Source organism: Phyllobates terribilis, unplaced genomic scaffold, assembly GCF_046119375.1.
Source record: "Phyllobates terribilis strain yellow unplaced genomic scaffold, ASM4611937v1 Scaffold_2__4_contigs__length_985480577, whole genome shotgun sequence".
Classification (NCBI taxonomy): domain Eukaryota; kingdom Metazoa; phylum Chordata; class Amphibia; order Anura; family Dendrobatidae; genus Phyllobates; species Phyllobates terribilis.
In genome coordinates, this window is record NW_027362762.1 from 167691651 (window position 1) to 167703687 (window position 12037).

Here is a 12037-nt window from a genome sequence, read left to right on the forward strand (position 1 = left end):
GCGGAGTACGACCAATCAAGTGGCCAAAAACTAGACGCTGAATGACAGTGACGTAATGGCCCTATACCCGGCTATTCCAGCTTTACCTTACCATTATACAGTCTGCATCTACCACAAAGCCAACAACCCATTATTCTGGCTCCTGAGCTTTTATTACGCCGTTATTATTATATCTCGTTGGGGCTTTTAGTTACAAGGAGCCTCTATGGCAGCGGCTTCTCCTCCTCCATAGCACACAGTGTCATGGCTTCTCTGGACGCCGGGCAAGGGTCACACGAGGTCACCGGCTGCTCGGTGCACAGCTCGGGGCTTCCTTTCTGTTCAGTAACGCTGTGGACTGCAGAAAAATTACCTACGCTCACTACAAGCACCGAGCCGTATGCAGCCTCGGTAACCGCCGAGAGAGGGCCGTGCCCGGCCTCAGGTGACATATGGAGCAGTGTCTAGACCGCAGTGCTGCCAGCTGGAGGGAGGAGGCGCCTTATGTAATAACTTCCCGTGTGACATACTATGACGTCACGCCGCGAACTCCTCTGGTCGCACATGCTCCCAGACAGCCAATCAGAGGTCAGTTCCGCCTGTTAGCTCCGCCCACCCCCCCTGCAGCCCGCTAGTACAGCGCGCTGCGGCCTCTGCTAGGGGATGTTCGTGACAGGCTTCTGATTGGTGGACGGCTGCCGAGTAGAAGGCGTGTTCTGCTGACGTTATACGGTGCGTCGTGTCGGCCGCCGCCGCTGCTGCTGCCTGGCTCTTTCCTCCATGTTGTCTTGTTGAGTCGGTTCAGCAGCTCGTCACCCGTGTCCCGAGGGAGTTGGCGGAGAGGAGGCCGGCGGAGGAAGCCCGTACACGTCCATGAGCTGTGCAGAGCGCGCAGTACACCGGGGCGGCTGCAGCTTCGGGAGCACATTGCAGCTTTCCTTGTGATGCCTCCCCCAGCGCCCACCATGATCTCCTAGGACTCGTCTGCACCTGCTCAGTCCTCCGGGCCCCCTAGGAGTGATCGGCCTCAGCCCTGACATGTCCTGCTCCGGCCACAGCGCCAGTCACCGGGGGCCGGCACACTAGGGGTTAGTGTGGACGCTGCCGGTCGGGGCTGCGGTGTCCGCTCATCCGCACAGCTCATCACTAGGACGTTATTAGTGTGAGAGCCCTGACCTCCTGCCACAATGGCCTGGGCCCTGAAGTTGCCGCTGGCGGATGAGGTGATCGAGTCCGGGCTGGTGCAAGACTTCGATGCCAGTTTGTCTGGGATCGGGCAAGAGCTGGGTGCTGCCGCCTACAGCATGAGGTCAGTGTGCCGGGGATGGCAGTACAGGGGGCTGTGTGTGTGGGGTGGGGGCTGGTGCCACTGGTGGGGGGGGGGGGCAGAAGTGCCACTGGTGGGGGGGGGGCAGAAGTGCCACTGGTGGGGGGGCTGGTACCTGTGTGTGGGGGGGGGGCTGGTGGTGCCACTGGTGGGGGGGCTGGTACCTGTGTGTGGGGGGGGGGGCTGGTGGTGCCTGTGTGTGTGGGGGGGGGGGCTGGTGGTGCCACTGGTGGGGGGGCTGGTGCCTGTGTGTGTGGGGGGGGGGCTGGTGGTGCCACTGGTGGGGGGGCTGGTGCCTGTGTGTGTGGGGGGGGGGGAAGTGCCACTGGTGGGGGGGCTGGTGCCTGTGTGTGTGTGGGGGGGGGAAGTGCCACTGGTGGGGGGGCTGGTGCCTGTGTGTGTGGGGGCAGAAGTGCCACTGGTGGGGGGGCTTGTGCCTGTGTGTGTGGGGGCAGATATGCCACTGTGGTCGGGGGGCTGGCACCTGTGGGGGCTGGTGCCTCTGTGTGTGGGGGGGGAGAAGTGCCAAAAATAAATGGGTTTCACATACTACTGCTGTACTTGATTTTTTTCACTAAAAATGCAGCAAAACGTTCACACTGGGCAGTTTTTTCTTTTCAGCATTTTTTTGTATCACTCATTGCTTGCAGTGGGTGACAAACAATGAAAGAAATGACATGCTGTATTGTGCAAAAAAACATGGAAAGCACAAAATACTGAGGACAAAACAACCAAGCTGTGTGCATGAGATTTCTGAAATCTCATAGACTGCTGGTACTGAAAATTTGCATAAAGCCTAGTGTGAACATAGCCTTACACTAAATAGTTATCTTTAACGTGGTCTTACACTATATAGATATCTTTAACGTGGACAACTTTGTTGCAGCTCCATCAGCCTGGTCCGGATATCCTAATCAGGTGCCGTATTGTAAGAGTTCCGAAAAAAAAAGGAGGAGCACAAGCCAACGAGCACGGTACGTCCACACGGGGAGTTGGAGTGAAGCTCCACTTAATTCGTAGGGGGAGGGATTCCTATCCCCCCTTCTTCCAGGTCAGCCTTGCACAATGAACAATGCAGTAACAAATAAACAAACAGAGCTGGTTGTTTATTTGTTATTGAGTTGTAAGTGTTTTTATCAAATTAATTCTGCAAAGCTCTTGCTGGATTGGCAATCACTCCAGTATATGGTGTAACTTCATCTGCATTGTTCAGTGTGCAAGGAGAGGCTCTCTTTTTCGTAGAAGCAGGTATAGGAATCTTTCTAACCCCCCCCACACACACACACACACACACAAAGTAAGTGGAGCTTCAATCCTTCAACTCCCGTTGTGGACCCACCGTGCTTTTTTTTTTCTGCTGTCCTACATTTGTTATTGGAAACTGTAAAAACCAGGTGCCATAAGGATGAAGAATCATGTTTAAAGGCATAAATGAGGCAGTTTAGCTCAAGTACAGAGATCCGCGGCCAGTCCGTACTTAGACCATGAAACATGGATGTGTGAAACTGACCTTTTCGGCTTGATGTTTTATTAATTAGTGCAGGCTCTGCAGGTCTCTAATGTATTAGTGCAGTTTCCTTGTTTTTTTCATTGCATAAAAAATCGTTTTCAGTGCATGCAAAGCAAATCAAAACCAACCCACAGCTCGCTGACTGTTTGGAGTTTGTATTGCTCAGATTCAGCACAGCTCCTTATCAGTTTTGCTCAGTGGAGGGCTCTTTCACAGATCTCTAATGCCATCATTGTTCTTTGTATATCTGGTTAGAAGAAAATTCAGAACCACTTCTTCTTTGAATGTCAAGCTCCATGGCAGCACTATAGCTGTGGTGACACCTGGGCCAGGCTCCCTTAGGTCATAAGTTTGTCATACCAGTGATTTCCATCTGAGAGGGCTTTCTTGGTAAAATTAATAGTAGAATGTCTTGAGGCATCTCTTGGCTTCTGCAGATCATGAATCTTTTGCTGAAGTGATTGTGTGGTGGACGCTGGATGGATCCTAGATGACACAAAACCTATATGCACTCCATACATTGGTGGTCGTGGTGCCTTGTGGGTAACGCTTGGCCTTCGTTACTATGGAAGTTTATTATTCTCTGTTCTGCATTCGGATGACTGTCCCCGTCTGTAGTGCTCATCAGACTGTAATTAATAGCTATGCTTGTTCATGCCCTAGAAAAATATCTGCAGTCATCTTTCATGGTTGCTCGTGTGACAGCTACAATTTTAGACCATAGTGTAGCGCGCCACCTTTTCTTCAATTTGATGTGTTTCAGGGTATACTGGAAGTTGTGGTTCTTCAGTTGTTGTAGGTCTGTAAGTCGGTGATGCAGCCAGTTTGGTCTGTGTATCGGGGGGATTCAGATGTGACGTCTCTCCGTAGGTATTTTTGTTTTCTCTTTGCCCTGTTCATGATTGAATAATGTATGCATCCTAATTACTTTTATATTGTTTTATTAGTACACGGTGATTAAAAAATGATGTGCAACATTATAGCCTCGGTATTTATAACTGAGAGAACATAACACAAATGTATGAGAATGAAATACTATTTTGCCAAGTGTTATCTACACATTACAGATGTCCAGAGTGATTTCCATTGGTGACACCGCAGATCTCTAGGCGGTAGTCAAGTTCTGTCCAGACTCGTTCCAGCATATCCTCGGATGTGGCTGTTTTGGTGAAGTGTTGTCTCAGCTCTATCAGATCCTGTTTCTGGGGGGCAAACGGAGTCTTATAGCTTCACAGAAAGTTGCAGGGTGTTTGATCTGGCAAGTGCAACATTGCTGAATTGACCTGAGACTACGGATCACTGAAACTGTGGAGTCCATAAGTTGGTGCAAGTCTGGCCAGAAGTGGACCGCCACCTAGACATCTGCCGTGTCACCAGTGGAAATCACGTCTTCATGATGATACTTTTGTTTATTCTCTAGTTATGATTACTGAAGCTATAAGTCTGCACCTTCCTGTTACATACATATATATATATATATATATATATATATAATTATAATATATTCCCAAAAGGCAGAAAACTCTTGTAATATCCTTTTAGGGGCTTGAAAGGATGAAACTGAAGAGGTAGAGATATTGGTGATCGCTCAGCTCTGTATTTATTCATGACAAGACTATTATACCTGTTGTATACACTTGTTTTTTATCCACCTGCTATGAACCCAGTAGGAGTTTCTAGAAAATGAGGCTTGGACTGAAACTTTAGCGAGGTGCTTGATAGATTTTTGTAATGTCTGGTCCACAACTAGTCTAGGGCTTATATCCCTACACCGGTTTAGATGTATGTTATGTTTGGATTTAGTGCCATATTGGCTATTGATATCCAGAGTATGTTCACTTATGTCCTACGTGCTTGTATTTCAGCATATGATTATTCCAGTAAGTGATCATCACAACTTCTCTCATAAGTTGAATAAAGTTTGGCAGCTCTGACACTGGTGAATGATGTCTGCATGTCTGAAGAATTCGCTGCAAGACTAATTTTTCTAAAAAATCATACCAGATATAACTAGAAATACTCAGTTCCCTTCATTCTGGGTAATGGTCTAATAATGTGTATCCTTGTCCTCATAAAGGGTCAATCTTATTACATTTTGTAAGCCTTTTGATGTGGACAATAATAATTACATAGCACCAACCTATTCTTCACTTCGCTTTAAATTTGAGTGCGCAAAAAAGGCAGCAAGTCTTCAAGGACTTTGCTGTATATGTTCAGCCGGAGGACAATACACATTTTCCATGTAATAGAAAGATAACAATCTGTATGTGGGGGCTGGGATAACCTTCCCTGGAGATAAGTGGCACTAGACGTATCTGGCAGCAGTTTTCCCAAGCCTCCATAGGGGTAATAAACCTGTAGAAAACCGTGCCAATTGGGGTCATATTTTGCTACTGGCCTATGTGCTGGTTTTATTAAATGAAGTGTTTTTTTTTTTTTTTTTTGCATATCGTGAATATCCAGCTGTAAATTGTGGATCTGGCTTATCGAGCTGTCCACTGGACTAGACTTCGTAGACCTTTCTGATCGCGGGAAAGCTTTACTTAGCTCATATCTTCATAGTTTGTTTCCATAACAAACATGATGAAATCAGAAGTCGCTTGTTTTGGTTCTTGTTGTACATATTCTGTTTACACTACAGATGTTCCTTCTATGTCATGTCGGCTATCTGGAACACTCAGACTTGTTACTCCGGTTAGACATTTACATTTCTTTTGTTTTTTTTCACAAACTGTATTTTGTAAAGTGTATTGTAAGTGTAGGGCTGGAGAAAGAAATGTTGTACATGAGCCATAAATAAAAGTAAAGGGTTTCTATCTGAAGCTAGAATGGATGATCCTCCAAGAACGTAGTCAAGCTCCTTTTGCTCCTTTTTATTATTGATAAAAAACAGTCTGTGTAGGTTGAATTGTGATCCTGATATCTACAGTACAGTACAAAAGTTCTGGGTGTGGGGAAAAAATGCTGTCAAGTAAGTGTCTTAAATAGAAGTCTTAATGTTTTTTTTTCTCAATTCACAAAATGGAACGAGCGAATAAAAGGGAATTCTAAATTAAATCAATATTTGATGCGACCACCCTTTGCCTACAACACAGCATCAATTCTTCTAGGTATACTTGCTCACAGATTTTGAATAAACACGAAGGTTGTGCCTAATGTCTTGGAGAACTAACCACAGATCTGTAGATGTAGGATTGGCAAATCTTTTTATCTTTTCATATAATCCCACACAGACTCAGTGATGTTGAGATCAGGACTCTGTGGGGCCATATCATCTCTTCTAGGACTCCTTGTTCTTCTTTATGCTGAAGATGATTCCTAAAGGGAACCTGTCACCAGGTTTTTCGTGTATCAACGAATACCACCACCTTCCTCAGCGCCTGTGTTGCATTCCACAAAGTTGTATATTATCTCCTGACTCCTTGTATTTCCCCCAAAAACCTTTTTAATTGCTCCTACGCTGTAGGCAAATCTGGATGGTCCAGTACGAAGGGCGTCATTGCTGTAGCGTCTGTTTGGCATAAGTGATTATAGGGCCCCAACAGAGCCCTGATCTCCAAATCGACTATGTGGGATTGTATGAAGAGACAAGGATTTACGCAACTACATCCACAGAAGATCTGTGGTTAGTTCCTCAAGCTGTTTGTAACAACTTCCCTCCAGAGTTCCTTCAAAAACGACAAGTTTACCTAGAAGCGTTGATTCTGTTGTGAAAGCAAAGGCTGGTCACACCAAATTTTGATTTTAGATTTCTCATTTGTTCGTTCACTTTGCATTTTGTTAACGAATATGAATAAACTATTGACACTTCTTTCTTTGAAAGCATTCTTTGCAGAATTTTTCCACAAACATTTGTACAATACTGCTTTAACAAAGGAGAACCTTATCCTGGAATACGCTCTCGGAGAATTATTCATTACAATGATGGATAACTGTGCGCCAACAAATCTTATGCTTTAATTTATTAAAGCATATGCATTATTCAGTCGTAGAAAAGACAGTGGCGTCCTAAAGCTGCTGCTGTTATTCTGTCTCTATTCTGTTTGATAAGCGATCAAACTATTAGAGGTGGACATGTATCACAACTACAACCCCCATTATGTGATCTAGACCTTTCTATAAAAGCACTGCCTTATTGTCTCCAATGCTGTTAGGCAAATCCCCGCATTTAGTAGAGGATCTACAGCAGAAATATATGCGGAATCTGAGATTTACCCCATTCGCTTAAATTTAATTCAATTAGTGGTGAAATTAATGTAGAATCTGAGTTGCCCATACACATTAGATGGCAGTGAGCTGAACAGTGCTTCAGCCGATCGTTCATCCGGAAACGCTCTATCATGACTATCATACACGAGAACGCTGAGCTCTCTACGAGAGAGAGACTGCAGCAGCTTATCTTAGCGAAAACTAAATGATCGGCAGTCCAAACTTTCTGATATCAGTGGGTTCGTCCATTGTTAAGGCAACCATACACATTAAACTAACGTTGGATGAACCCACTGATTTTTGACTGACACTGTGTATAGGAACACCGGCCAAACGATCGTCGGGGAAGATGCCGATCGGCCATGTCCAATTTTGGACCGTCAATGCCATTATTTGGCCGACAGCCGTCTAATGTATGTTTGGCTAGCATTAGATTATACCACTCCGTAGGCCACAATAAAACTTGAGTATTCTGATCTTACAGTGTATGCTATGACTATCTGATAAGTGTGGGTCCCACTTCATCAACGTTTGCCTATCAGAAAAATTGCAGTTCCCTATTCGTTTGATGTTCCAGAGAAAAGAAGTTCTTGTGGCCACTGAGCGGTTTCTATTGTAGTGTAGTGTACGGGAATTAAAGGGATTTCCTGGCCAATAGCGCAAAGCCATCTTGATAAAAGAAAGGAAGCTCTATTTTAACTTTCCCGCTCTGATGGTCTCCACCGGACCTCAAGAGATATTTGTTTCTCAGGGTCATAAAATATCACTTCTAGTCCAGCAGAGACCCTTGGGGCGAGTCAACCATTGTTTAAAGCCCTTTTCACACAGGCCGATGCTATTGATAAAGAAAATCAAAACGTGATTTGGACAGGTCTAGCCAGATGCGCCAAACTATCACACGCGGTGTACCACTGTGATAAAGGTAGTGCAGTTCTGCCTTTCTCATCTAGGAGTCTTAAATACTGTCTAAATTAAGGGCCATAATACTTTTGCCTTAGTGGGACAAGTTTGTTCTTTATTAGAACAGTGTTTAGTATATTAACTGCATCTTTTTTTTTTTTTCTTAATAGCAACACACAAAAAAAGCCCTACAAATCCACCATGTCAGCACACATTAGGCTTCCACTGCAGTATACAAGCCGGACGCTCTTCACACCAGCTGGTAAAGGATCTGTGCCCCGAATGTGCTCCGTTCAGTGGTGCGCTGGTTGCGTCTATGCTTTGTTGATTTTGATCCTGCATCAATAATTCATCCCGGTGATCAGATGCTGATAGAGAGGAATGTAATCTTTAATATCAAAGACTCACACAAGACCAGCAGTTATCTGAGCATCGTGGAAATCCACGTTCCTGTGAACCAGCCGTGTCTGGTCGTTTTCTTTGCTCCCTCCATTTATTGTAATTCCCAGTTCATTGTGTGAGATTCTGCAGTTTCCTCCTCATGCCCTCCCATCACGCTGAATAGGAGATACTGACTACAGACTCAACAGAAAAGGGCATAGAACGTCTTCATTCTATCGATTGGTGGGTGTCTATGTATGGCGCCCTGATAATGTCATGACTGAAGGTTTCTAAAGGTGAACCTTTTATTTTGTGTGTGTTTAACAGGTTGGGATACTTTTTGAGCTTTGGCTACATGTCTGCTTGAGTTTTATTGTGATTACACAACAGATTCTTTCATAGAAATGCTTGAGTCACACAGTCGTGAAGTTTTCAACACCGATGAAGCTGCTTTAGGTACATGACTTACACCAGTTGGGCAACTTGTGCTTCCAATTGTAAGTGTGGATCGGAGAAGTCCGGTGACCAACGCCGGCATGTGCACATTGAGGTCTAGTGCAGTGTGAATGAAGCCGAGAATGAGCGTACGTCAGTTACATTTGGCTATTTGAGGTGAATGACCAGTCTGTCTGATACCTTGCTTCTGGAAGTGGCTAATGTAGGGCTTACTCCTTATTGATCTTCATTTATGATCCCCGGCCATTGTAGCTTCTCTTGAACATGTAGACTAGAGAATGCTGAGCTTTTTCTCTGATCCTTAGTTGCTTAGTCCAGATTGTCTTAAAATAACAGCAGCCTTAGAGGAGTTTCCTGCAGTGAACCAGTCTGCTTTATCAGCTAAATGACAGATCTGGATGACTTTCCATGAGGACTTGCACTGTCTGCTGTGGAGGTGCCAACGTCTGTGTGCAATGTTGGCAGCTTTGTCAGACTGCAGACCTCAGGACCATCAAACTGCACCAAAGATTCTCAACCATACCAGGTTGTCACTTCCAGGCTTGTGTTGCTGGATAAATGTGTGTGTGTGTGTGTGTGTGTGTGTGTGTGTGTGTGTGTGTGTGTGTGTGTGTGTATATATGTATATATTATACATACACTGCTCAAAAATATAAAGGGAACACTCCAATAACACATCCTAGATCTGAATGAAATATTCTCATTGAATATTTTGTTCTGTACAGAGTTGAATGTGCTGACAACAAAATCACACAAAAATCATCAATGGAAATCAAATTTATTAACCAATGGAGGCCTGGATTTGGAGTCACCCCCAAAATTAAAGTGGAAAAACACACTACAGGCTGATCCAACTTTGATGTAATGTCCTTAAAACAAGTCAAAATGAGGCTCAGTATTGTGTGTGGCCTCCACGTGCCTGTATGACCTCCCTACAACGTCTGGGCATGCTCCTAATGAGGTTGCTTATGGTCTCCTGTGGGATCTCCTCCCAGATCTGGACTAAAGCATCCGCTAACTCCTGGACAGTCTGTGGTGCAACGTGACGTTGGTGGATGGAGCGAGAAATGATGTCCCAGATGTACTCAATCGGATTCAGGTCTGGGGAATGGGCGGGCCAGTCCATAGCTTCAATGCCTTCATCTTTCAGGAACTGCTGACACACTCCAGCCACATGAGGTCTGGCATTGTCCTGCATTAGGAGGAACCCAGGGCCAACCGCACCAGCATATGGTCTCACAAGGGGTCTGAGGATCTCATCTTGGTACCTAATGGCAGTCAGGTTACCTCTGGTGAGCACATGGAGGGTTGTGCGGCCCTCCCAAAGAAATGCCACCCCACACCATTACTGACCCACTGCCAAACCGGTCATGCTGAAGGATGTTGCAGGCCGCAGATCGCTCTCCACGGCGTCTCCAGACTCTGTCACGTCTGTCACATAGGTTCACACTGAGCACGCTTTCATCTGTGAAGAGCACAGGGCGCCAGTGGCGACTTTGCCAGTCCTGGTGTTCTGTGGCAAATGCCAAGCGTCCTGCACGGTGTTGGGCTGTGAGCACAACCCCCATCTGTGGACGTCGGGCCCTCATACCATCCTCATGGAGTCGGTTTCTAACCGTTTGTGCAGACACATGCACATTTGTGGCCTGCTGGAGGTCATTTTGCAGGGCTCTGGCAGTGCTCCTCCTGTTCCTCCTTGCACAAAGGTGGAGGTAGCGGTCCTGCTGCTGGGTTGTTGCCCTCCTGTGGCTCCCTCCACATCTCCTGGTATCTGCTCCATGCACTGGACACTGTGCTGACAGACACAGCTACCCTTCTTGCCACAGCTCGCACTGATGTGCCATCCTGGATGAACTGCACTACCTGAGCAACTTCTGTGGGTTGTACTGTAGACACCGCCTCATGCTACTGTACCTCTAGGGGTGAGTGCAACGGCAAAATGAAAAAGTGACCAAAACAGCCAAAAAGGATGAGAACAGAGAAATGGTCTGTGGTCACCACCTGCAGAACCACTCCTTTATAGGGGGTATCTTGCTAATTGCCGATCATTTCTACCAGTTGTCTGTTCCATTTGCACAACAGCAGGAGAAATTGATTCACAATCGGTGTTGCTTCATAACTAGACAGGTAGATTTCACAGAAGTGTTATTGACTTGGAATTACATTGTGTTGTTTAAGTGTTCCTTTTTTTTTTGAGCAGTGTGCTTTCACACTCGTGGTAGCATGAGACGGACTCTACAACACACAGAAGTTGCTCCGGTAGTGCAGCTCATCCAGGATGGCACATCAATGCGAGCTGTGTCAAGAAGGTTTGCTGTGTCTGTCAGCGTAGTGTCCAGAGGCTGGAGGCTCTACCAGGAGGCAGGCCAGTACACCAGGAGACGTGGAGGGGGCCGTAGGAGGGCAGCAACCCAGCAGCAGGACCGTTACCTCCGCCTTTGTGCAAGGAGGAACAGGAGGAGCACTGCAAAATGACCTCCAGCAGGCCACAAATGTGCATGTGTCTGCACAAACGGTTAGAAACCGACTCCATGAGGGTGGTATGAGGGCCCGACGTCCACAGATGGGGGTTGTGCTCACAGCCCAACACCGTGCAGGATGCTTGGCATTTGCCACAGAACACCAGGATTGGCAAAATCGCCACTGGCGCTCTGTGCTCTTCACAGATGAAAGCAGGTTCACACTGAGCACATGTAGCAGACGTGACAGAGTCTGGAGACGCTGTGGAGAGCGATCTGCTGCCTGCAACATCCTTCAGCATGACCGGTTTGGCAGTGGGTCAGTAATGGTGTTGGGTGGCATTTCTTTGGAGGGCCGCACAGCCCTCCATGTGCTCGCCAGAGGTAGCCTGACTGCCATTAGGTACCGAGATGAGATCCTCAGACCCCTTGTGAGACCATATGCTTGTGCGGTTGGCCCTGGGTTCCTCCTAATGCAGGACAATGCCAGACCTCATGTAGCTGGAGTGTGTCAGCAGTTACTTCAAGATGAAGGCATTGAAGCTATGGACTGGCTCGCCCGTTCCCCAGACCTGAATCTGATTGAGCACATCTGGGACATCATGTCTCGCTCCATCCACCAACGTCACGTTGCACCACAGACTGTCCAGGAGTTGGCGGATGCTTTAGTCTAGGTCTGGGAGGAGATCCCACAGGAGACCATCTGCAACCTCATCAGGAGCATGCCCAGGTGGTGTAGGGAGGTCATACAGGCACGTGGAGGCCACACACAATACGGAGCCTCATTTTGACTTGTTTTTAGGACATTACATCAAA

At 46.5% G+C, this 12037-nt stretch overlaps 1 protein-coding gene across 1 annotated transcript in view; it reads left to right on the forward strand.

Moving 5' to 3' along the window:
- Window positions 1–660: 660 nt before the first annotated feature.
- Window positions 661–12037, forward strand: part of TFCP2 (transcription factor CP2) — a 55126-nt gene continuing 43749 nt past the window's right edge. Inside the window, exon 1 of the mRNA XM_073663239.1 lies at window positions 661–1288. Coding sequence (XP_073519340.1) covers window positions 1167–1288 — 122 coding nt within the window. The 5' untranslated portion in view covers window positions 661–1166. The remainder of the gene's footprint in view (window positions 1289–12037) is intronic.